This window comes from Acinonyx jubatus, chromosome A1, assembly GCF_027475565.1.
Source record: "Acinonyx jubatus isolate Ajub_Pintada_27869175 chromosome A1, VMU_Ajub_asm_v1.0, whole genome shotgun sequence".
NCBI lineage: Eukaryota > Metazoa > Chordata > Mammalia > Carnivora > Felidae > Acinonyx > Acinonyx jubatus.
This window is the reverse complement of record NC_069380.1, coordinates 206191030-206216447: the sequence shown is the minus strand read 5'-3', so window position 1 is coordinate 206216447 and position 25418 is coordinate 206191030. Positions and strand designations below refer to the sequence as shown.

The 25418-nt window shown below is 38.9% G+C and overlaps 1 protein-coding gene across 1 annotated transcript in view; it reads left to right on the top strand.

Annotated features, from left to right (window-relative positions):
- WDR70 (WD repeat domain 70) overlaps nt 1–24844 on the top strand; it is a 294191-nt gene extending 269347 nt beyond the window's left edge. The window contains exons 15-18 of the mRNA XM_015067612.3: nt 1022–1101; nt 3102–3218; nt 5486–5648; nt 24669–24844. Coding sequence (XP_014923098.3) covers nt 1022–1101; nt 3102–3218; nt 5486–5648; nt 24669–24756 — 448 coding nt within the window. The 3' untranslated portion in view covers nt 24757–24844. The remainder of the gene's footprint in view (nt 1–1021; nt 1102–3101; nt 3219–5485; nt 5649–24668) is intronic.
- Nucleotides 24845–25418: the final 574 nt, after the last annotated feature.

Here is a 25418-nt window from a genome sequence, read left to right as displayed (position 1 = left end):
GGTTTTGTTTGTCTCTGTTAAGGTACGATGCTTGGTTAGCTCTTTCTTTAGAGGGAGCCTTGGTCAGCTAGTATTAAAGTTCACATGCTAAATTCTTTGGGGTCCTCCATAAACCTATTTTGGGTCCCACATCCTTTTTGAGGAAAGGAAACTCATCCTCTGTTAATGACTATGCATTGCTATAATTCGTTTGGGTAGAAATAGAAGCAGACAGTCGGTCTTCCCTTGGAACTTTGTGCACTAGCATTGGAACTCTTGCCCTGTAAAATAAAGTTTTTATTGTGTTTAAGAACAAACAGGATTTTGTTTGTTTTTTAATAAAGGAATTGAAAATGCTAATGTAATTAGAATGAGAGAGAGAGAGAGTCTGTTTCATTTGAGAAAATGATGAGCCCCATTTGATAGCACCCATTTGGAAGCTTCTATGTGTGGAATCTTTAAGAAATTTTTTTATTTGTATTTGCTTCCTGAGAGGGATAGCTCATTATTGCTAAAGAAGAATGAAATGTCCTAATCAAACTTTTGGTTAACCCCACGCATTCTTGGGCAGTAGCCCCGTGACAACACTGCCAAGCCAACTCAGTTCCAGACACTCGTACTCTTACATTAGAGATGTGGACGAATGCCACTTGGGGTGGAGACCACCCAGGTTGCTTTCATATGAGACATAAACTAATATTTGAACCGTGTGACCTTCAGGGTGAAAAGACTGGTTAATTTTACTTGTATCTCTTTCACTTACATCTTTGGGTTATTTCTACAGATTTTTTAAACTAGTGTTCTGTTGCCTGATTACCTCTCCAACCCTTTCCCTCAGTGGTAACCACTGACTGACAGACTTGCTTTCCCATAAATTTAATCCCTTATCACCAAGGCCCCATCTTTTGCCATCCCGTAGAAAGTCAAGGACATGGCGAGATGGTGTGCACAGAGTGTGTTCCTGAAAGTATCTAATGTTTTTGACATGACTTTCTGTTTGTAAGACCAAGTAAAGAAAATAATGTGCTCTTACCCACCCCAGGGGAGCAAAATTATGTGTGGTTAAAACCCAGCGGAAGGCGAAACAAGCCGAGACTCTAACCCAGGACTACATCATCACCCGTAAGTTGTTAGCATGGTCTCTCCATCGTCTTCTCTCTCTCTTGTACTGTAATGTGGTGTTGATCTCATGGCTTTAGAGACAGAAAAAGTTTTCACAGTCCAGGCATATATTACAAAGTATCATGTGGACAGAACTGCGAGTCATGTAACAGCTAACTGCTTTAGCTTCTGTGACTCATCACAGAGACAGGGTAATTTCATGTAACTTTCAACCCAAAAGGGAAAAGCCTATTTGAGCCTAATGCATTACTCCATAGCAGCCTTTTAAAGAATAACAATCTGTTCTAAGAATAAACAAGAAAGAGTGCTGGCCTTGGAATCAGGAGACCTGGATTTGTCCAGTTTTACTACTCACTTGCAGTATGATGTTGAACAACTGAACGTTATCAGCAGAGTGAGGAGACTAGGCAAAGGGTCTCCGTCAGCTCCCTCTGAGACTCCGTGACCATGTGATAGATCCAGAGACATTTAGATACAAAATGAACTACTGTGGGCACCAGAAATCTTACCAGAATAAGTAGCTTCTGTCCGGTTTGTCACACAACCTTGTTAATCTGACAGATTTGTCTTTCCCAGAGCCACAGCCTCAGATCTGTCACCACTAGTGTCTAGGAAGGACGTCTTGGATGCAGTAGCAATTGTGATGAGCTGATGCTCTGTGGACTTTACCGGGGTCTCCATCTAAAGCCCAGGGGGCGCTGTACTGCTGGGTTTTCTCTCTGGTGGTGGGTCTCCTGTAAGACCAAGTCCCTTGGAGCTTACGATCAGTAAGGAGATCCCATGGCACTTTTTGCAAGAGTAGAAGTGTTAAAGTCGGTGTCACAACCAGTCTAGCTCATGTAATTACACGCGGCCTACTTAAATTCCTCCAGTCGTTTGAAGTGAAAAGCTATTTTTCCCCCTCCTAAAAATACTGTTGTGTCGTGTTGCCCAACAGAGTGACTAGTGACCGTGTTTCTCAGCTCCCCTGACTCAAGGCAGGCATGTTTTACTGGTGAGGGAGATGGTCCTGACCCCAGCTGGTGGTAGGGGTAGGGGGATACTAGAAGAATTTTTTAGGTATTTTAGACATTTCTGTCATTCATATTATAAATTCCCTTTGAACCTCTATTAACCCATTACCTTCTCTTCCCCACTCCCGTGGAAAAATTTTTTTCTATTTTAAAAGAGGTTTTACTCAGCATGTAAGGATCCAAAGAAATAATTCTGGTATATTTTTTGGTCAAGAAAAAGATCATTACTTAACTTTCCCCCCGATAAGCCTCTTGCTGTCCCGCAGAATATCACTGTTACCCTTTTACATTTATATACTGTTTTATATTATGAAATTTAATTCTGACATTGAGTGAGCAACCAATAGCAATGGGACAAATACTACTTTGATTCTTATTCTTTTGTTTTGTCCACCATATAGAAGTAGGGAAAAGTCCCCATCAAGTCACCATGCCAGGAGATTCAGGCACCTCCATGCATTCAAGGCAATCTTTATCCCACTTAGTGGGCTAAGTGCTCCTCCCTTCCGGTTACTCAGTGTTGTCAACTCCTCCTGAGAGGTGGTCACATTTCAGAAACGTGTGAAGTGATTCCAGTGTTTATGAGGCATCTAAGGAAACTTCAGGGCTGACAGGCAAGCTGTTGGCATTATTCACATTTGGGTCCTACAAGAAAAAATAAGCAGTCCCATTAAGTGTTTCTTTTCAAAACCACAGAAATTAAGTTTAACTGCTACCCGTGGTTTGGGAGATGGGGAGCCTCACTGGTGTCTCCGTGACAGTGTTTGACAGTATTTCCTGAGTGGCGTTAGTTGCCAGCAGAGGTGAACAATGAGTCTGGTCTTAAATAAAATTGGCTAATTGGTTACAGTAAGACTGTCTTTTATTATTAGATGAAGGCTGTCATTATGACTTCCATGTCATCTTTTAGTTAGTCATGCTTCAGCTATGTTTTGGGATGGAAGGGTTATTATTATAATAAAATTTTTCAATTGTGACTTCTCGTAGCTCATGCCTTGCCTATGTTCCGTGAGCCCCGCCAACGGAGTACAAGGAAACAGCTGGAGAAGGACAGACTGGATCCCCTGAAGTCTCATAAACCTGAACCTCCTGTAGCAGGCCCAGGTGACTGTGGTCTAACCTGTGATCTGCAGAGGGGGGTGAGGGGCCGGGTGGGGTCACTGGTATAGAATTGGAAAGATGCTTTCTGCCTGGATGCTGCTTTGTCTTCAGAGAGATTTTACCACATGGTGGTTTTTAGACATTTTCTTTTTAGCAACTTTTTGTTTAAAGATCTGATGCAGAATCCTGATGCATAAGACTGATAAAAATGGAGAGGAAGCCTAGAGCCCTCTCTGCTTGCTGTCTAACTTGAGCTCTTTTAGGTGACCTTGGTAGTACTTTGGGGCTCCTAGAACCTGGTGATAAAACCACTGCTCTCAATATTGGCTTCATATACAACATTTGGGTACTTTAACTAGAATCCAGACTGGATTAGGTTTCACACAAGGCAAAAAGTTACAATCACTGAGTTCTTTGTTGATATAATGGAGCTGCCCATTCCCCTACAAGATGAATAAAGGTCCTTAGAGTTTTTACGAAAATAGATACCAGAAGAAAGCAAGACAGCGTTGGCTATCATGAACACATGCCTCTACTGGAATCCCATTTTACTAGCTATCGCTTGTGTGGTTTCCCTTGTCTTAGGCTCCTAAGCCTATATATAGCTTTTAACTTGTTCATTCGTCTTGAACCTCAGCTGTGGGCCTACATCTGTTTGGCCTGCACCTTCAGCTTTGGAAACATTTCACATCTCTATCTTAACTTTTTTTTGTTTTCATTTTCTCTGCCACCATTCTAATCAAAGTTCCCAAATAGTATTCTTACATGGATTATTGAAAAGCCCTTCTAACTAGGCATCTTATCTCAAGTCAGTCTCTCTCTCTCTGCTCCCAACCCTGCCTCCATCCACCTTATACACAGCTTTTATTTACAATTTCTCTGGCTTTCTTTTTTTTCTTTTTTAAAAATTTTTTTTAAGTTTATTTATTTTGAGAGAGACAGAGACAGCGTGAGCTGTCAGCGCAGAGCCTGATGCAGGGCTTGAACTCATGAAACCATGAGATCATGACCTGAACCAAAGCCAGGTGCTTAACCAACTGAGCCACCCCAGCGCCCCAACTCCTCTGGCTTTCATGTTGCTACTGCCCCCAAATTTCATAAGCTTCCCACTTCCATTTGCATTTTCAGAGAATCAAGGTTCTCCTTAGTGTACTCAACCTCACTTCTGAGCATTCCACCTCACTTCTCTCCTACTCTGATCTTCTGATACGACTGACTGTTGGTTCATTTCTGCCTGCAAATGCCCATTGATTGAATTGTCCTCTTTCTATACTTTTGTACTTAAGCCATCCTGCTCACTCAAAGTGACCTCTGCCTTCTGAGCTTTCGCAAATTGGATCTACCTCTTCCCAAAGACCTCCCCAACCACCTCAGCCTGAAGAGCTCTCTCCTTCCTCTAAGTACCGTAATAGTTACTGGCCACACAAATCCTTTCCCAATGAATTCTTTCCTGCCTTATTTAGTCTCTTATTTTGATTTATAGAATTAATTTTTTAGCACAGTTTGGCTCTTCATGCATTTTTGTTTTGTTTTGTTTTGTTTTTTAATTTTTCCTAAAATGTCATACATTTTTGAGTACCAGGCACCAGGCTAGCTGTTAAGGATCTAGCAGATCTTAACAAATCCCTGCCCTTACAGAGCTTTCTGTCTACTGGAGCAGTTCCAGCACCATAAAATAACGTGAATCGGTGTATTCAACTTACTTGTTTTCTCTCCTACAAGGTACCTGGAAGATGGCAAGCCCTAAGATGTGTTTGTTTAAGGCTAAAATAGTGTCTAGCAAATATTGGTTATTTTTATTAATTGAATTTCAAATGTTCATGCCTGAGGAATGTTTTTAAGGCATATTCATGGCAAAGCATTTGTAATTCCTGCTGCATTAGTATCACTATGTAAGTTAAACAGCTAAAACACATCAAAAAAACATCTCTTTCTATTTAAAAATGTTATGGGAAGGTTAAGGTTTGGTGATTTCCTACTTTGGTTGCGAAAGCTGAAAGGATGATACTGAAGTATTCTTGAGATCTGTGCACCTCAAACCAAGGTCTGAAGAAGCCCCAGAGTGCTCCAAACCTTGATTCCATAGGGGATGCCAAAAATCGGGTAAATGTGAAGTTCTGGCCTCACTCTGTTACTCATGTAACCAGCCACCTTGGAAGCCAGGACTGAAGGACTCTCAGCCTTTTCAGAGAAGTACAGTGTATACAAGGTATACATATATACTGTCATGCTCATTCCATTATCTGATTGGTTTTTTTCCTTTGAAACAGGTCGTGGTGGCCGGGTTGGAACCCATGGGGGCACTCTGTCATCATACATTGTGAAGAACATTGCTTTGGACAAAACTGATGACAGCAATCCCCGGGAAGCCATTTTGCGGCATGCTAAAGCAGCCGAAGACAACCCATATTGGGTTTCTCCAGCATATTCTAAGTAAGAAAACAACCCTTTAAAATAAGAAAAATTATTATGTTTAATGAATAGGAAAGAATGTAACAATGGCTGCTTTGAGGCTCTAACTCTCCATTTCTTGTTCTATTCTTGAGCATGAAAAATAAGCCAGGTACTCATAGTCCTGAACCTAGGCATTTGTTTGTATCTTAGGACTCTTAAAATGGTAAAAAAAAAAAAAAAAAAAAAAAATTTAATCTTTATTTATTTTTGAGAGAGAGAGAGGCGGAGTGCAAGTGGGGGAGGAACAGAAAGAGAGGAAGACACAGTATCTGAATCAGGCTCCAGGCTCCAAGCTGTCAGCACAGAGCCTGACATGGGGCTTGAACCCATGAACTGTGAGATCATGACCTGAGCCAAAGTCAGACACTTAGCCAACTGAGCCACCCAGACGCCCCTAAAATGGTGAATTTTTAAAGTAGGTCAGTTTCATCAGTTTTAGCCCAGTGGAAACCCATTGTATGAAGCCCATTCTATCTATGACTAAAAAAAGGAAAATCACCATATGCATTATCTTAGTTGAAGAGAGTTAAAAGCAAATGAAAGGGAGCAGTCTGTAGGTCTGTCATTAAGGACTTCTTTTATTTGCAGAACTATGTACGTAACACGTACATAGACAGAGTAGAGCCTGCCTGCTCAGATTCCCTGAAATAGCTCAACATGGATGAACTTGTAGTGTTTCTTAAAGCCACTAAAACAGATAAATTTACACAAAAGAAAGGTAGTATTGTAGAATTTTGGATTCTTAATTTTTCATTTTAAACTAATTTTAGACTTACAGAAAAATTGCAAAGAGCTCATGTACACTCTTCACCCAACTTACCCTAATGTTAACACCTTACATAACCACAGTACAACTATTTAGCAATTAGAATTAACTAGAAAAATTAATATTGGTACAATATTATTGATGAAGCAACAGACCTTACTTGATTTTCCCCAGTTTATCCACTGATATTCTTTCTCTCTCTAGGGATCCTGTCAGGGGTCCCATATCACCATATTACATTTAGCTGTTTCTCCCTAGTCTCATCCAGTCTTTTTTTTTTCTAAAGTTTATTTATTTGTTTTGAGAGAGTTGGGTAGAGGGGCAGAGAGGGAGGGACAGAGAGAATCCCGAGGAGGTTCCACACTGTCAGCCCAGAGCCTGACTCGGGGCTCCATCTCATAAACTGCAAGATCAAACTCCGAGCCGATTTCAAAAGTCAGTTGCTTAACCAGCTGAGCCACCCAGGTGCCCCTAGTCTCATCCAGTCTTTACGGTTTCTCAGTCTTTCTTGTCTTTCATGACTTTGACACTTTTGGTGAACACTGGTCTGTTATTTTGTACATTTTGTCTCTCAGTTTAGATTTGTCTGATATTTCGCACAATTGGAATGAAACTGTGTATTTTAGGCAAACATAATACAGGGCTGATGTTGTATCCCTTTGGGTTCATCATATCAAGAATGTCATGTCAGTATGTCTTATCGGTGGTGAGGTTGACCTTGGTCACCTGGTTAAGGTGATATCTGCCAAGTTTCTCCACTGTAAGTTACTGTCATTATTTTGAGTTAATAAATTATTTGGGGGTGATATTTTACAGCTCTGAAAATCCTGCCCCTCTTTAAACTTTGGCTCTCTAATTTTATTATCCGTGGGTAGATTTGCCTGCAGTAGTTATTACTGTGGTGTTTGCCTAATGGTGATTTTCTATTTCCCTGTTTCTTCCACATTTGTTAATTGGAATTCTACTAAAAGGAAGAATTGTCCCTTCTCCCACATTTACTTATTTTTCAAGTATTTTTTATATCAGTGTGGACTTCAAAATACTTTATGGGTTAAAATTCAGTACTATCATTATTTAGGTTTTTGCTCAAATTGTTCCAACTTTGGCTAAAAGAATCTCCTTCAGAATAACTCCTGTCCTCTTTTGACAGATCCCTGTATTTTTTTGAGCACTTCCTTACTTTCTGATACCACAAGATGTGCCACAGTTCATCTTTGTTTTTCTTGCCCATAGCCTGCCTCACTCAGTCTCTTCCCCACCCACCTCTGCAGGTAATTAATCTCTTTAGTTTCTGCCCTATCTTTCCTGTAGGTCTTTTGCACAAACGAACAGATTTGTGAGTATTTTCTTACACCCTCTCCTTTCTCACATGAAGGGTAGCATAATATAAATACCCTTTTGGGCTCTGCTATTTTTCACTTAGGATTATGCCCTGGAGATCACTCTACATCGGTTCCCAGAGCTCCTTCTCATTTTTCCACAGCTGCATAGTGCTCCAGTGTAGGGAGGCACATAGTTTATTCAGCTATCTCCTATGAGTGGGTATTTAGGGTGTTCCAGTATTTTGCAATTTCTAACAGAGCTACATTAAATAAACTTGGCCATATGTATTTTTGTATTGCTGGAGGTATAGTCAGGTTTTTTCTTGGTGTCTTTATATAATATTAAAGTTTTCTCTTAAATTATGAGAAAGCTGGACACTGATCACTTTTCAAAACATTACTGTGCTGGAAAAAAATCACTTATAAATCAAATCAGTGTACGTGTTATAGCAATATAAGTTCCCTATCTGCTAATCATTATGAGCTATTTTGCGTAAAAGAAAAAACACATTGTTTTAGCTTGGATTTCTTAAACTGATAAGAACAGATACTACACTTGATCTTAGCCAAAAGAAGCAATAGCTTGGGTTTCTTAGAAGCCGACCTGAGAAAAAGATTCATATAAAGGTGATTTTTTAGGAAGCGTCCATAGAGAAAACCAGGAGGAGGGTGGAGAACTGTAATGAAACCAAGTAAGGGAGTATCAAGCACAGTTTCAAGGGGGTCACTTTGGCTCGCTCTGCAGGGTAACCCTGGAGACCCTGGTCAGAGGCATGGTAACTGGAGTATTTATACCCCAGTATCTATTGGTTTTTGCTAATGGCTGCAGGTGGGGTTGGGGGGAGACATTCCCATGTACTTCCAGCTTTCCAGGGCTTTAGCAACCTGCTGATAGCCCTCTGACAAAGACAGGTGCTGCTGTTGTGAGTGAAAGCACCCTACACAAAAATGCTAAAGAGATGTGAGGGCCTTTGGGGGTGTGGGGGGGGGGGAGCACTGCATCCTCTGCTGTACATGTTGTAGCAGAACAGACCTTACTGTGGCATGTCAGTGGTGGTGGTTCACAGTGTGCACTAATAACCAGACAGTACAGATGGAACATCTCTGAACCATTAGTTGGATAATATTACAGCAGCTAAGAGGGTCATATCAAGGCTGGCCAACTAAATAGTGCACACTTAGCTGCCTTTTGTATAGAATTTGTATGTGTATAAGCTAATGTATGTCAACGCATCATCGGCAGTCAGGTAAGCTTGTAGATTGTGCCTCTGTTGACACTCAGTTTTTAATGGGGTCATTATTTTCTATTACTATTAGGGTTTTTTTTATACTTAAAGAAACTTGTTTAGAAACATACAAAAAAATTAACTGAGGAGAGAGGAATAAACAGAGCCATGTTTTAAAATTTGCTAAACATAGTGAGCATCATTTGGAGAAAAATTTGGCACTGTCTATACAAATTTAAAATGCAAATACCCTTTGACTTGGCAACTGTATTTCAGGAAGTTTTGCACAAGTGGGCAAATATGTATGTCCAAAGATATTAAGCTCAGTATTGTGTAGGAAAGCAAAAGACTGAAAACAATGTAAATGTCCTTCAATGAAGTATTGTTTTAGAAAAGTATAGCCTATCCATACAATGAAAGATATCAAGAAAGTATAAAGAATGGGCTAGATATATATGTGGATGGATGTGGCCTAATCTCCTAAGTACAAAACCAACCTACAAGCAAAAACAGAAACCAGCTTATAAAACATGATGTCTACCTGTGTTTTTAAGCAGTGGATGTATCTATATACATATCTGTTCATCTATACCTGGACTCCTTCTGGGAGGAGAGCCAAGAAATGAAGGTGGTAGGTATGTTTTAAGTAGTGAACGAAGGAACAGGAATGGGGTTGTGTGTGTGAAAGTGAAAGGGGCCTTCGCAGTTCCATAGTCTGCCTGTTAGCGCTGCTGGAAAGTTTTGTTCATTATGTGCATGTATTACCTAAACTCTCAGACATGAAAATTACATACAACATTAAAGTTAGATCCTTCATCAAAGTAATTAGCTGTTAGCAGTTAGAACAATAACCTGGAAATTCTAAGGCCAGCTCCCTGGCCTTGGTTCTAGCAAGGACTTACTATCCAGTAGGTTCTAAAAGGTATCTTCTCAGTGTCTCATTCTCTTCAATAGTAAGTAAGATCTTTGACACCCTCCTATAAATTATACATTGTTAATATCACCCAATAATCAGCGGTCAGTATTAGTTCAACATTTATAGAGATACCTCAGTAATTTACTTTGTGTGTAAACACACACAAACCTATTTGGAGCAGTGTGCTATCAAATTTATTTTAATGTAGTCACCTTTAGGAATTTTTTCCTTCTTGGGTTTTGTTTTAGTTAGGAAGGCTTCCCATCTAAGGTAATTCTTCAGATTCTCCCATCTTTCTATTTCACCAATTTTAAAATTATTTTTTAGAGTTAAATTTCTGTTCACCTGAAATTATTTTAGGGAAGGGAGTGAGGAAGGTATATGTGTATACTGTGGCCACTGTAACAAATTACCACAAACTTGGTGGCCTGAAAAACAGAACTTAATTCTCTCACGGTTCTGCAGGCCGGAAGTGTGAAATCAAGGTGTCACCAGAGCCGCATTCCATACAGAGGCTCTAGGGGAAAATTTGTTCCCTGCCTCTGCTAGCTTCTGGAGGCTGCCTGCTAGCTGGGCTTGTAGCCACATTGCCCCAGTCTCTTCTCCATCTTGGCAATGCCTTGTGCTTTGTGTTGGTTTCCTCTTCTGTCTTACAAGGATACCTCTGATGTCATTTGGGGCCCACCCAAGATGATCCAGGACCATCTCCTCATCTTAAAGTCCTTAATCACATCTGCAAAGACCTTTTTTTCCAAATAAGGTAATATTCACAGCTCCCAGGGATTTAAGGTGGATATTTTGGGAGGGACTATTTTTCCAGCCTACAACAGCAGAGCTCCAGTTTAATTTTTTCCTCTTGGTTAGCCAGTTGCTGTAACACTTTTTAGTTGGATGATCTAGTTTTCCTCATTGAATTGAAATCACATCGTTACACACGCTGCACTTACATATGAATTTTAGCCAATTTATGGGCTCTCTCTTCTGTTCTATTAATTGGTCTGTTCAAATAGCAGCACCAAACTTTTCATTGTTGTAGGCCTTCCTACATTATTCTTCTCATTATTCTTCTTAGTAAAAATTTTCTATTTTTATAGGTATCCATGACTTTACTCTAAGTTATCTAGGAAACACCTCCCCCCACCTCAATTCTTGGTAATATTTTTACTGGAATTGAGTTATATTATATATTAATTTAGATGGTTTTACAATATTGGTTCTTTTTTAAAAATTTTTTTTTTAATGTTTATTTCTGAGACAGAGAGACAGAGCAAGAGTGGGGGAGGGGCAGAGTGAGAGGGAGACACAGAATCTGAAGCAGGCTCCAGGCTCTGAGCTGTCAGCACAGAGCCCAACGCGGACTCGAACTCACAGACTGAGAGATCATGACCTGAGCTGAAGTCGGTCGCTCAACTGACTGAGCCACCCAGGCGCCCCTACAATATTGGTTCTTTTAAACCAAAAGCAGGGTATGTCTTTCTACTTAGTCACATCTCTTTACCTCTCAGTAGTATTTTTAAGTTTTCTTTAAATAGATCTTTCACATTTTTTATGCCATTGTAAAAAGAATCTTTTCTTCTGCTGAATTTATGACTCCTCTGTATATATTTTGAATATTAACCCCTTATTGGATAGGTTATTTGCAAATATCTTCTATTTGGTAGGTTGTCATTTAGTTTTGTTGATGGTTTCCTTTGCTGTGTAGAAGCATTTTATTTTGATGGAGTCCCACATGTTTATTTTGCTTTTGTTCTCTTGCCTTAGGAGACATATCTAGAAAAATGTTACAACTGATGTCACAGAAATTATTGCCAGTGCTCTCTTCTAGGATTTTTGTGGTTTTGGGTCTCACATTTAGGTCTTTAATCCATTTTGAGGGGTGTGTGTGTGTGTGTGTGTGTGTGTGTGTGTGTGTGTATGGTGTGTAGAAAGTGGTCCAATTTCATTTTTTTGCCTGTAACTATCCAGTTTTTCCAACACCATTTATTGAAGACACTGTCTTTTCCCCACTGTGTATTCTTGCCTCATTTGCTATAGATTAATTGAGCATTGAAGTGCGGGTTTATTTCTAGGCTCTCTAGTCTGTTCCATTGAACTATGTGTCTATTTTTGTGCCAGTGCCATGGTGTTTTGATTACTACAGCTTTGTGGTATATCTTAAGATCTGGTGTTCTGATACCTCTATCTTTGTTCTTTTTTCTCAGGATTGCTTTGGATATTCGGGGTCTTTGTGGTTCCATACAAATTTTGAGATTATTTGTTCTAGATTTACAGAAAATATTGTTGGTATTTTGATAGGGATTACATTGTATTTGTAGATTGCTTTGGGTAATATGGACATTTTAATAATGTTTGTTCTTCCAATCCATGAGCATGGAATATCTTTCCATTTGTTTGTGTCATCTTCAATTTCTTTCATCATTGTTTTATAGTTTTCAGAGTACATTCTTTCACCTCTTTGGTTAAGTTTATTTCTAGGTATATTATTCTTTTTAGTGCAATTGTGTTACTTTCTTAATTTCTCTTTCTGGCACTTTATTTATTTGTGTACAGAAACACTAACAACTTATGGGGATTAATTTTGTGTACTGCAACTTTACTGAATTCATTCATTACTTCTAATATGTTTTTGGTGGAGTCTTTAGGATTTTTTATGTGTAGTATAATGTCATCTGCTAATGGTGATGGTTTAACTTCTTCTTTACCACCATGGATGCCTCATTTCTTTTTCTCGTCTGATTGTTGTGGCTTGGACTTTAGTATTATGTTGGATAAAAGTGGCAAGAGTGGGGGTGCCTGGGTGGCTTGGTCGGTTAAGCATCCGACTTCGGCTCAGGTCATGATCTCACAGCCCCCGCGTCGGGCTCTGTGCTGACAGCTCAGAGCCTGGAGCCTGTTTCAGATTCTGTGTCTCCCTCTCTTTCTGCCCCTTCCCTGTTCATGCTCTGTCTCTCTCTGTCTCAAAAATAAAATAAAAAATGTAAAAAAAAAAAAAAAAAAGTGGCAAGAGTAGACATCCTTGTCTTATTCCTGATCTTAGAAGGCTCTCAGTTTTCATCATTGAGTGTGATGTTAGCTGTGGGTTTTCATATATGGCCTTTATAATGTTGGGGTATATTCTCTCTAATCCTACTTGGTTGAGAGTTTTTATTATGAATAGATGTTTCCCAATTTAAGTTATCTAATGTATTGACTAATAGTGCCAGAACAATATTAAATAATATCATGGTTGCACACATCTTTTTCTTGAACTTTAACAGGAGTGACTCTATTAGGTTAAAATACCTAATTGGCCTTTTTGTAGGTGAAAAAAAGTCAAATATTGGCAATTTCATATTGTTCAATTTAACGATACATCTCCATGAAGCATAACTTTTGAAAACTCACACATGCAAGACATTAAGGATGAATCCATATCTTTCTCTTCCATTTATTTATTCAATATAGATTTATTGAACACCTGTAATATGTCAGGTACTGTTCTAGGTTATGGGGATACAGTAATTTTTATGGAACTTATATTCAAGTAGGCAGAGACAGACACTAAATAAATCCATAAATTTTAGATGGTAGTTAGTGCAAAGAATAAAACTAAAATAGAGATAAGAGGATATAGCAAAAAGGGTGCTATATTTTAGCTATGGTGATTGGGGTAAAACCTCTGCTAAGTGATTTTTGACTTAAATGAAATGAGGGAGTAAGCCGTGTAGATATCCAAGGGAAGAGCATCCCATGCAAAGAAAACACCATACAAAGACCAGAGGTATGTTTATCTGAAAGAGATGCTGAATTTTATTGGATTTGTTTATTATATTTCTGTGGAAGTGATCATATGACTTTTATACTTTGATCAAGAAATACAATGAACTATATTACTGAATTTCCTCATATTAAATTATCCTTGTTTCTTTGGTATGACCCTAACATAGTTATGGTTTTTTCTTTGTCACGTGTCAAACTGGGTTCATAAAAATTTTGTATGCTTTTTCTATGTATACTCTCAGACTGTTTTGAATACCATTAAATCTATCTACTCTGTAAAGAGTTGATAAAATTCTCCTGTGAAAGTGCCAAAACCTGGTGCTTTTGTGGAGGAGAGGTTAAGTAGCAATTTCTTAATTTTTGGCTTTCTTTTCCATCCCCTCATGATAAATACTCTATTGGGATTTTCCTACTCTTCTGAGTCTGCTCAGTAATTAGTATTTTCTTGGGAAATCATTCATCCAGATTTTTAGTTTTAAATAGAATCAATTGAAGCAAAAGTTCTTTTTGTTTTTTGGTGACCGTTAACAAATGATACTTTCCTGCATTGTAGGTGACTTAGTTATATTTACAGTTGAATAATGTGCTAGTTTAAATATTAGCTCTGTAAAGTGGGGAGAACAGGTCATGTCTTTTACACTACATGTGAGGAGACTGAAGCTTGCAGTCGAGAGTGATTGTAGCTGGAGCCGCACTTCAGCTCTCTCTATCCCTAATCTCATGAGCTTTTCAGAGGACTGTGCTCTCTCTTGATATATACCCTTCTGCTGTTGTGTTTTGCTCCCATCTCCTTCCTTCCACCCAATTTTGTCACCTTCCATTTATTGCATGCTAACTAAGTTCATGGCACTGTCTGTGGCATGTGATTCGTTAGCCAGAATTGCAGTGCTATTTCTCCTGTGTTCACCTGCTAGAGTATACTGTTTACTGCCAAGTGGCAAAGTGTTCGAAGGGAAGCTAATATTTAAAAGGATCTTTTCGTAAAGGTCACTGTAATTGAGAATGTGTGTCTGGTTGTTTTTCTTCGCTGCAATTGACTTCTGTCAGTGCTGAAATGAAGATTTACTGTATTTCCCTTTATCACAGAAGAGCACAATTAGACATTACCTAAATCTCCTGGCTTGCACATGAACAAGGCATATACATACCTTTGTTCTCCAGTGGTGATCACAAAGAGTCTTTGAACACTTCACCTTTATTGGTTGAGTATTTGCATTTCGTTCCTGGCACCAGCAATGTAATAGCCATGGAAGTTTTAAAACACAGCAGGATCACAGAGGCCTCTTGTTCAGCCACACATGGTCAGATTCAATTACAGTTTCTTGTTAAAAGAAGTGGCTGGAGAGAGGGGGGAGGAGCTGGCTGGAGAGTGGGTAGGATATAGATCCAGAATGCTATTAGCTTACACATCAGACGGGGATGGACGTGCGTGGGAGCCTGGACCCTGGCCAGTAGCCTGCCAGCCTGACAGCTCTGTCAGCCATGGTCACTTTTCTTGCCAGAGAAGCTGCCATTATTGCTGGTTCGGTAGATTGAATCTTCAACGTGCATGTCTTGTCAGATATGGGATACATGAATATGTGTGTGTATTAAAATATCATTCCCATCCATAAAGGATCCATTTAAAGTCATGTTAAATCAGTAGGCAATATTTAAACAGGTTCTTTTTTTTTTTTTAACGTTTATTTATTATTGAGAGACTGAGAGACACAGAGCATGAGCAGGGGAGGGGCCGAGAGATGGAGAGACACAGAATCTGAAGCAGGCTCCAGGCTCTGAGCTATCCGCACAGAACCTGACGTGGGGCTTGAACTCACAAACCACGAGATCATGACCTGAGCCGAAGTCGGACGCTTAACCGACTGAGCCACCCAGGCACCCCTGAAGAGGTTGTTCCTTAAGTGAGTAAAGGTTTATATATTATTTGTGTCAGGAAGAGACATAAACCCACAGAGGAAAATGTAACTTTTTTCCTGAGTTATATTTAGGTAACTGATCATCCCTGTCCACCATATTCCTATATAGAGGCCAGCATTTCTCAAAGTGGTTTTGTAGACTGCCTTGTGTCAGAGTCAAGGGTGGGGGTAGGGGGTTAAAGGTACAGGTTTCTAAACTGCACCTCAGACCAACTCAGTTAGACTTTGTGGGCTTGGGACTGGAAATCTGCATCTTAAGAAGTTTCTCAGGTGATTATTTTGCACACTAAAGTTCAGTAATAATACAAAAGTAATTATTTAAAATAAACCACAAATGATTCACCCTTAGAAAATTCAAATGTACAGAGTAGATTATTCTAATTATACAGGTTTATACTGAAGACAGATTACTTACATAACCAAATAATTTCCCCCAGTTTTTTTTTTAAATAGCAAGCCGCTGTGGTGTATTTAATATATAAATTATTTTACCAAATATATTCTACATACAACTTTTTGAAAACATACTTTTTATATGAGGTGAGGAACACCTGATAGCCAAAGCAAAGGGTGTAATAATAATGACATATTTATTATACTTACACTATGCCAGCCTTGTTTAAGAACTTTGTATAGATTCATTTAATCTCCACAACATCCCTATGAAGTAGGTGGTATCATTGTTCCCATGTTATAGATGAGGAAGTTGAGGCTTATAACTTGACCAAAGCCACACAGGTAGCAGGTGGCAGAATTGGGATTTGAATGCAGAAGTCTGGCTTCAGAGTCAGGCTTCTGCTTTTGACAACTGTAGTGTACTGCTTCTCATCACAAAGCAACCAGTAATTATTTAAAAAATTGACCAATAGGGAAGCTGAAAAGACTATCGTGTGAGCCAGCATGGCATAGCCGAACACGAGACTAAGAATCAGAAGTTCTGAGGTGTTGTGCTCCCTCTGTGCTTTACTTACACTCGCTGAGGCTGTTTCCCCCTCTGGGAAGGAAGAGAGCAGGGCTGCAGTAACGCTGGCTATAAACGTGAGCCTGGAGAGGGTACTGCTAACACCTGGGTGGCCCCAGGCCTGCGTACTCTTCAAAGATTTTATCCTTCTGACTTGTTTAACTATTTAGTGATAAGGCAGGTAGTGGTGATTTTAGAAGGCTCTTTCTGTTTTCCTTTCCTCACTGTCTTTCTGTTTCTAGTTGCCACAGGCTTCACATTTGTCCCTTTTTCCACCCTCACTCGTCTTTGAACTCACACACCCAGCATTATGAGTTAGTGTGCCCTATTTAATGAGTCTGAGATATGTTTATGTAGTTTCCAAAATATTATGTGTTCAGTTTGTGAAGAAAATAGAACATTCTTTCTCTAGAAACATCATGTTGCGTCTCATCTTCTTATGCATCCCGAATATTAAAAAAAAAATTATCTTTGATTAGCTCTTCACCAGAAAGAAGGGACCATTTCAAGTGGAAACTTTTGGTCAGGCCCTTTATTTAATCTTAATAATTCTGCAATTGTGATGACTGGGTCACAGTTCATCTGGACCGTATTCATTCTAACAGGGTTAACAAGTGTGTCAGATTGTCAAGTCATGGCTATAATTGACTTTGGCTTTGAGGTTTTCCTTCATAATAAACAATGGGCCCTGAGCCAAAAAAGCTTGTGGTTTCCACTCACATAGTGATGACTAAATATTACGAGTGATTTCTCCTCATCCTCATTCTGTGACCCTGGAGCTGGCTTTGAATGAATCATATTAGAAGAATATCTGTAATTAATGAGAATGTGACCTGTGGACTTGCCATTGCAGCTGAAAACATTCTGAGATTCTTCTGTGGCCTGAGCACTAAAAAAGGAGCATAGAAGGCCCAGGTTGGAGCTTAGTCAGAAGAGAAAGGACTGCTCGCGGACACTTTGAATCTCTTGCACAAACAGTGCACTGCAGAAATGCCCTCATAAGAGTATTGCAGGGGGAATCTGACTGTTCTACACAAAATTCTTCTGGGCAGAACCACCAAAGGTGGGATTCAGTTTTTGTTGGGCTTCCGACATTTTTCTGTTAGAACACAGTTGCTGGAAAAGACTCACTTTGTACAAATAACTTTGAGAATTCAGTTTAAAAAAATGTCCCAAGGGAAAAATTATTCAGCACAAAGTATCATCTAATCAGAATTTATAGATTTGAGAAAGACAGTTGCTTAAGATTTTACATTTGCTTCATGAAATATTAACTATTAGCAAATGCAGAGTTTACTGAAGCTAAAACAAAATAAAACAAAAAACATTTCAGCCCCTCTCTGATTAGTTTATTTAATGATTAGTAATAATAACCATGTTGATATGTAATCTGTTCTCCTTTTCTTGGTAAGTCTAATAAACAAGTTGACATATACAGTCAAGTGAAAAATGTTTACTATTCGCAAAGTGAGTTAAACTGGAAAACACAAGTTTCACATCAGCCTTCCGTAAGCTTAAGTTTTCATTTAATACTTAGGAAAATGGGTAAGTGTGGGCCACAAACCAGTAAAATAGGTAGCCTGAATAAAGCTGATTTCAATAAGGTGGATACACAAACCAGTAAAATAGGTAGCCTGAATAAAGCTGATTTCAATAAGGTGGATTACTCTGCTCGTGCTCACTGAGGCTTACCGTGTTCCCACTAACCTGTTGAGCAACTGTGGTGATTATACTTTTGGCTGAATGGAATGTTCCCCTTACCTCCTTTTTCTTCAAGTCAGCCTCTTTATAGGCTTTTGTTTTGGGCAACTTACATAAATCTCCAGCCATGAGGCTGAAGGTTTGAGTTGACAATTTCCTGTCTCTTGAGAAAGGAGGTATAGAATCCTGTAGGAACTGATTTAATAGAACACAGGTAATGGATCGGTAATGGAAATGCTTTTTCAAGGTGGTGGAATATATTTCTTGCTCATTACTTATTTATATTTGTATTTCCTGAGTTCCTGCCATGTGTTCAGGCCCATTTGGTTTGATTTGTTCTACTCTTCCTTATGGAAGCACTCAACAGAGTCTATATTAAAATCAGTACACAAATTCCGTTTCTTCAAGCAGCCCAGAAAGGAATCCATTTTTGTGGCCAGTGACAATGTGAATAGAGACTTGAAGTATTTTTTGTTGTTGTTTATTTGTTGGTTTCCTGTTGGTTTTAAAAGCAGGGATTTCTGGACCAACTTTTAAGTGTTTTCAAATCCATTAACTTTTTTTTTGAATGTGTCATTTTACTCCTGCTTGACATTGTTGATTTATTTTTATAGTAGTTTTCTATGCCAAGGGCAAATTAGGCCATCCCCCAGGGAAGACATCTTTTGGTTCTATTCCTAACTCTGTTTAATCATCTCTGTTTCTCATTGTCTTAAAAAGTAGTGACTGAAGAAATCAGTTTTAAATGCCCTAGATAATCCTGAATTGAATTTTTTTTTTTTTTTTGCTCTTTCTCATACATGAGTTTCCAAAATTTTTCAAAAGAATAACTGCTGGAAATAAATTTGAAGATAAAAATTGCTGAAAAGACAGAATAGCTACAAGATTTAAAGCTATAATTCTCTCACTTTGCTTCTATAAAACACTGGCATTCTCTAGACAGAGGTGTTCAGTGTACTCAACTCAAATACTGTTGTGTTTTTTTTTTAATTTTTTTTTCCCAACGTTTGTTTATTTTTGGGACAGAGAGAGACAGAGCATGAACGGGGGGGGGGGAGGGGGGGCAGAGAGAGAGGGAGACACAGAATCGGAAACAGGCTCCAGGCTCTGAGCCATCAGCCCAGAGCCCGACGCGGGGCTCGAACTCAAGGACCGCGAGATCGTGACCTGGCTGAAGTCGGACGCTTAACCGACTGCGCCACCCAGGCGCCCCTCAAATACTGTTTTTTTAAAGAACCTGGTCTTTATTCAGCATATAGCTTTTATGGAGGGCTCTGATTTGTGCCGTAAGAATGTTGGTATGGGGGCAGGTTGGATTGGAACAAGGGAAACTTCTGTCTGTGGTCCACATCTCCATTCATCTCGTCATGCCTAACCCCCAAGAAGTAAAGACTGCTCCTTTACTTCAAGGGTGGGCCTGTGAGAGTGCAGCCTCGAACCCCATGCCTGCGCCCAATCTTCAGTTGCATCATCCAGGGCCAGCTTCTCCAGAGGTGAGAAGTACTTTCCCACACTGGAGGAAGCTCATTGTGTTTAAGAGCTGATGTTAAGAAGACAAATTCTTACTTCCCAGCCTAGATTCAGAGCCCTGCTTTGCCACTTTCCCAAGCTGAGAGGGAAGGTGCGGTCCAGCAGCCAGTACTGGCTCATGAGATAGATAAGCACAGGAATTGAGAGCAAGCACTTAGAAAATTGTGTAGCAAGTTGATATATGTTTGGAATCTAATAAAAATTTGGGTCAGTACTTTGCAGTCTTTTTATTTTTCTAGAAGTAGTATATTTGTCTGCAAGGGATTGGAAATTAGAAAACAAAGACTAGCCTTGTACCACGGATGGTTTGAGAAACACTGCTCTAGGCAGGACCCCAGATTGGAGGGTAAGACCTTCTCCAGGGTACCTCCTGTTTATTCTAGAAGTGGGTTCATTCTTCCTTATTCCCAAGTCCAAGGAGTCTGGTTCGTTCTTCTTTTTTTAATCCAAAAAAAATTTTTTTTTTAATTTTGGTAAAACACACATAAATATAAAATTTAACCTCTTAATTATTTTTACGTGTACATTTCAGTAGTGTTAAGTACATTCACATTGTTGTACAACCAATCTCCAGAATTCTTCTCATCTTGCAAAACTAAAACTCTGTACTCACTAAACAGCTTGTCCTTTCCCCTCTACCCAGTCCCTGGCAACTGCTGTCCAGCTTTCTATCTTATAAATATGACTACCTCAGTACCACATATAAGTGAAATTATACAGTATTTGTCTTTTTGTGACTAGCCTATTTCAGTTAACATAATGTCCTCCAGGCTCAGACGTGTAGCATATGCCAGCATTTCTTTCCTTTTTAAGACTGAATAATATCTCATTGTACGTGTGTGCCACATGTTGTTTATCCGTTCATCTGTCCACGACACTGAGGTTGCTTCTGCCTTCTGACTGTTCTGAATAATGCACGGAACATTTATTAATCTCTAATAAAATATCATTTTAAGACCCTTCTTTCAATTCTTTTGGGCATATTTCCTGAAGTGGAATTGCTAGATCACATGGTAATTTTATTTTGAAATTTTTGAGGAACTGCCATATTTTTTTCCCTAGAGGCTGCACCATTTTGCATTCCCACCATCACTGTGTAAAGGGTCCCAGTTCTCCACATCCTGGCCAATACATGTTATTTTCTGGGTTTTGTTTGTTTATTTGTCTTTTGTTTATAGTAGCCATCCTAATGGGTGTGAGGTGTTATCTCATTGTGGTTTTGATCTGCATTTCCCTACTGATTAGTGATGTTAAGCATCTTTTTATGTGTTTGTTAGTCTTTTGCTTGTCTTCTTTGGAGAAATATCTATTCAAGTCCTTTGCCCAATTTTTTCTTTTTAATTTTGTTAATGTTTATTTATTTTAGAGAGAGGGAGACAGAGTGCGATCAGGGGAGGGGCAGAGAGACAGAGAAGGAGACAGAATCTGAAGCAGGTTCCCGGTTCAGAACTATCAGCACAGAGCCTGATGCGGGGCTCGAACTCCCAAACCAGGAGACCAGGACCTGAGCCAAAGTCAGACGCTTAACTGACTAAGCCACCCAGGCACCCCTCCTTTGCCCAGTTTTTAACTGTATTGTTTGGCTTTGTTGTTGTTGTTGTTGTAGTTATTGTTGAGTTGTAGTTCTTTATTCTAGATATTAATTCCTTATTAAATATATGATTAGCAAATATTTTCTCCCATTTCATAGGTTGTTGCCTTTTCAGTCTGTTAGCTGTGTCCATTGATGCACAGAAATTTTTAATTTTGATAAAGTTCAATTTACCTGTTTGTCTTTTGTGCTTGGGCTTTTGGTGTCTTATCAAAGAAATCATTGCCACATCTAATGTCATAAAGCTTTTCCATAATATTTTATAGTTTTTGCTCTTAGGTTTAGGTCTTTGATCCATTTCAAGTTAATTTTTGCATCATGTAAGGCAAGGGTCCAGTTTTATTTATTGCATATGGTACAATTTTGCCAGCACCATTTGTTGAAAGGGGCCTACTTCCTACACTCAGGTATTCCCTACCTGGCCAACAAAATGCAAGACAAAGTGCTAAACAAGCATTGCTGGGAAAATTTGGGTAGTTTATACCTTGATTTTGGCAACTGGGGGAAGGAAAGCCTGGCTATTTGAAAGCTAAATGTCATGATTTGATGTTGCATATAGAGAATATGGTTGTTTTCCAGCAACACTATTATTAGTTTTAAAAAATGGAATTTAAAATACTAAATTTCATGGAGTTTTGCAAAGAGACCATCCTACCTTCCAAACAAACTCATATCCCCTAAGTTAAAATACCTAGAAAGGACAAAGGAAACTGTATGGTCTGGTAATTCAAAGGGGGAGTCTTAAGTGATCCTGATACAAAAATCTACTCAGTAAATTTTGCTGAGTTTAGTGCTGGGGGAAAAGATACCTCCTCTGAAAAACTAGTATTTTTCCTTTTTCTTTTTCTTTATCTTGGCCACTGGGAAATTGAGTGTTATATTATTATGTTTACCCTTTCATTCCTTTGTTATTCACCTTCTACTCAGTTGTTTTGATTTTCTTTATAAGTCCATGTTATTGAAGTATAATTTATGTCTAAGGCAAAATTCACCCATTTCAAGTCTTGACAAATGTATGCACTTATGTAATCACCACTTCAGTCAAGATTATAGAACATTTCCATCCCCACAAAATGTTCCCCATGCCTCTTTACAATTATTACCCCCTTTCTGCCCCCTGTGAAGTAGTTCCATTGATTCTACACCCTTCAAGTTAGCCACCAACCTGCCAAAAATACCTTTGGGAAGCAGGTAGAATATGAGAGTAACTACTTAAATGAAATAGCCTTTTTAAGCTCTCGGCTCTATTCTTCCTGTAATCTGTCATTTAATTTTTCTTCATATCCAAAATAAACACCATTACAATTTCTTAGTACTGAAGTCTCACTGCGGCTAACTCTGAGCTGGTGACTTCAGAAGCACTGCCAGATACCGTTACAAGACTGTTATTTTTTCTCTTTAGAAATTAACCATCTAGGGGTGCCTGGGTGGCTCAGTCGGTTAAGCGTCTGACTTCGGCTCAGGTCATGATCTCACGGCTCATGGGTTCAAGCCCAGTGTGCTTTGGGCTCTGTGCTGACAGCTCAGAGCCTGGAGCCTGTTTCAGATTCTGTGTCTCCCTCTCTCTCTGCCCCTCCCCTGTTCACGCTCTGTCTCTGTCTCAAGAATAAATAAACATTAAAAAAAAAAAAAAAAAGAAATTAACCATCTAATCCAAAGGACTTTTTAAACCAGACAGATTTGTTCCCATATGGGTTTGCCCATCCCTAAGTGGTCCACAGCTTTGCCAAAAGATGAAATATGTAATGAGTACCAGTTGCCATATTGTAGCATGTTAGAAAGCCAGGGGTCCTGCTTTCTAGTAATTCAGCAACTCATGACCTCTGAAAATCTGCAGCTGTTTTTGGAAATGTTAGAGCTGTGACTTATTTGCAGAGGTCATGACAGTGTCTTGAAGTGACAAGAGGTTGAACCGACTGGATTGTGTATGGGGACACCTTGGGCTCGAGGTAGGTGTGTGGGTCACTAGAGAGACAGGAGTTGTAACTAACCTTATGCATGAGGAATTCCAGTACATGGCTTGCATCAGAACAACATGAGCTTGAATGTGGATGGTATATAGTTCTTCCCAGGATAATAAATAAACAACAACAAGTAATGTCGGGTTTTAACCCTGTTTTTATTTGTCAAAGAAAAGGAATTGTTGTTGTCATTATTTTAAAATTCTGGAATTACCATGATGTAATGAATTGAATTCAGGATGAAGATGTGAGCTAAAATAGATGATCTTCAGGTACAGTGTTTCAATATTTCCTTGTAATGTGATAGAGCTGTTTTTAAAGGGAAATCAGCATGACCAAAAGAAGCATAAATTATAACCATTTGACATATTCCTGAAATTATTTTCTGTGTGAATGGTATAAAAAGGAAAGTCCTTGAACCAGGTATGTTTACAAAGCACAGAAAGTCCTAATGCAAAGATTGCTTGAGGTACTGTGTGCCAGTATTAGAGCAATGATACTCAGTGATGTATCCTAAAATGCTTGACATTTCAGTGCATGGGGTGGAGAGAATGTCCATTTGTTTTGTTTTTTAGTTTTGCTGGCAGTGCTCAAGTTACTATATATCTTATCTCTTATTTTAGACTCATTAAATAAGAAAGCTATTATCTCAAATTCTCTTGTTCATGTGCACCATAATCACGTGTATTTGGACTACTTAAGTCCAGGAACAACCCAGAGAGCTGTAAATAAAAATCATGTGTATTCCTTTTTCTCTGAATTTTTTATTATTTTTTTAAAGTTTATTTATTTTGAGAGAGAGAGACAGTCGGCGGTAGGGGGGCGGGGGGGGCAGAAAGAGAGAAGGAGAGAGAGAATCCGAAGCAGTCTCTGCCCGCACAGAGCCTAAAGAGGGGGTTGAACTCATGAACCGTGAGATCAGGACCTGAGCCAAAACCCAGAGTCAGACACTTAACTGACTAAGCCATCCAGGTGCCCTAGATCATGTGTATTTTTGCTCGGTGACTATAATTTGGCCTCCCAAACAATCCCAATTAGCCTGAGTTTGAAGGAGAGGGTGGTTATGGATGTACGAGATTGTACTGAATTTGATACATTTTCATTTTATTTAAGAAAAGGACAGCATACATAGTCTGCTACAGAGAGAAAACCTTTAAAAGAATCGACTCTTGTTGAACATAATTAAATTTCCATTATCTTTTTCTTTGCCAGAAGTTTAATGATTAATACTTAATAATTAAGATGTAATTGATTCCCCAAATGTGCTTCCACTTGATGAAAGTAGCAAAGGTCTAATCTAATAAACACTTGCCAACTAAATTTTTCCTCTTTTCATTAACTTTCTTTTAGGACTCAGCCCAAAACCATGTTTGCCCAAGTTGAATCTGATGATGAGGAAACAAAGAATGAGCCCGAATGGAAAAAGCGTAAAATCTGAAGACTCTCACGTGAAAGCTATTTGCATGAGGGGGAGGAATATTGGACAGGATTTTTTTTTTAATGAAATAAAAAATGCATTTTTATGAGCAACTTTTGTGCTTTGCATTATTGAACCATTCAAAAGATTGGTGGCTACCCTTCACTACAGTTGTCCTTACATATTCTTAACTACAACTATGAAATCTGTAATATAAATGAGAAACAGATTCTTAGCCTATTACCAAGTGCTTTAGGTATTTGGAAACTTTATTTAACAGTTATTGGTCTTGTACAGATTCTTATAACCTTAGGGGAGGGGAATGTACATAGAGACAGACATGTGTCTTGAGCAATTCTAGGAGCATAATATGGAAATAGACATCAAAAAGTTTAGTATTTCTGTATAATTTCACCACAGTTGTTTACATGATTATAAGTAATTAGGCTGAGTTCAGGCTAAAAGCATTGCCGTACTAGGAAAGAACATGTATCTAATTATTCTTGAACAACAGACTACAGTGGTTAGGATTTAGGAAGCAGGCTTTGAAGTCAGACCCATGTGGGTTCAAACCTTGGCTCTGCCCTTTACTGTCTGGGTCACCTTGGGAGTTCTTAAACTTCTCTCTTCTAGTCTCAGATGATGATAGCACCACCCTCATAGATTTGTTACAGGATTAGATG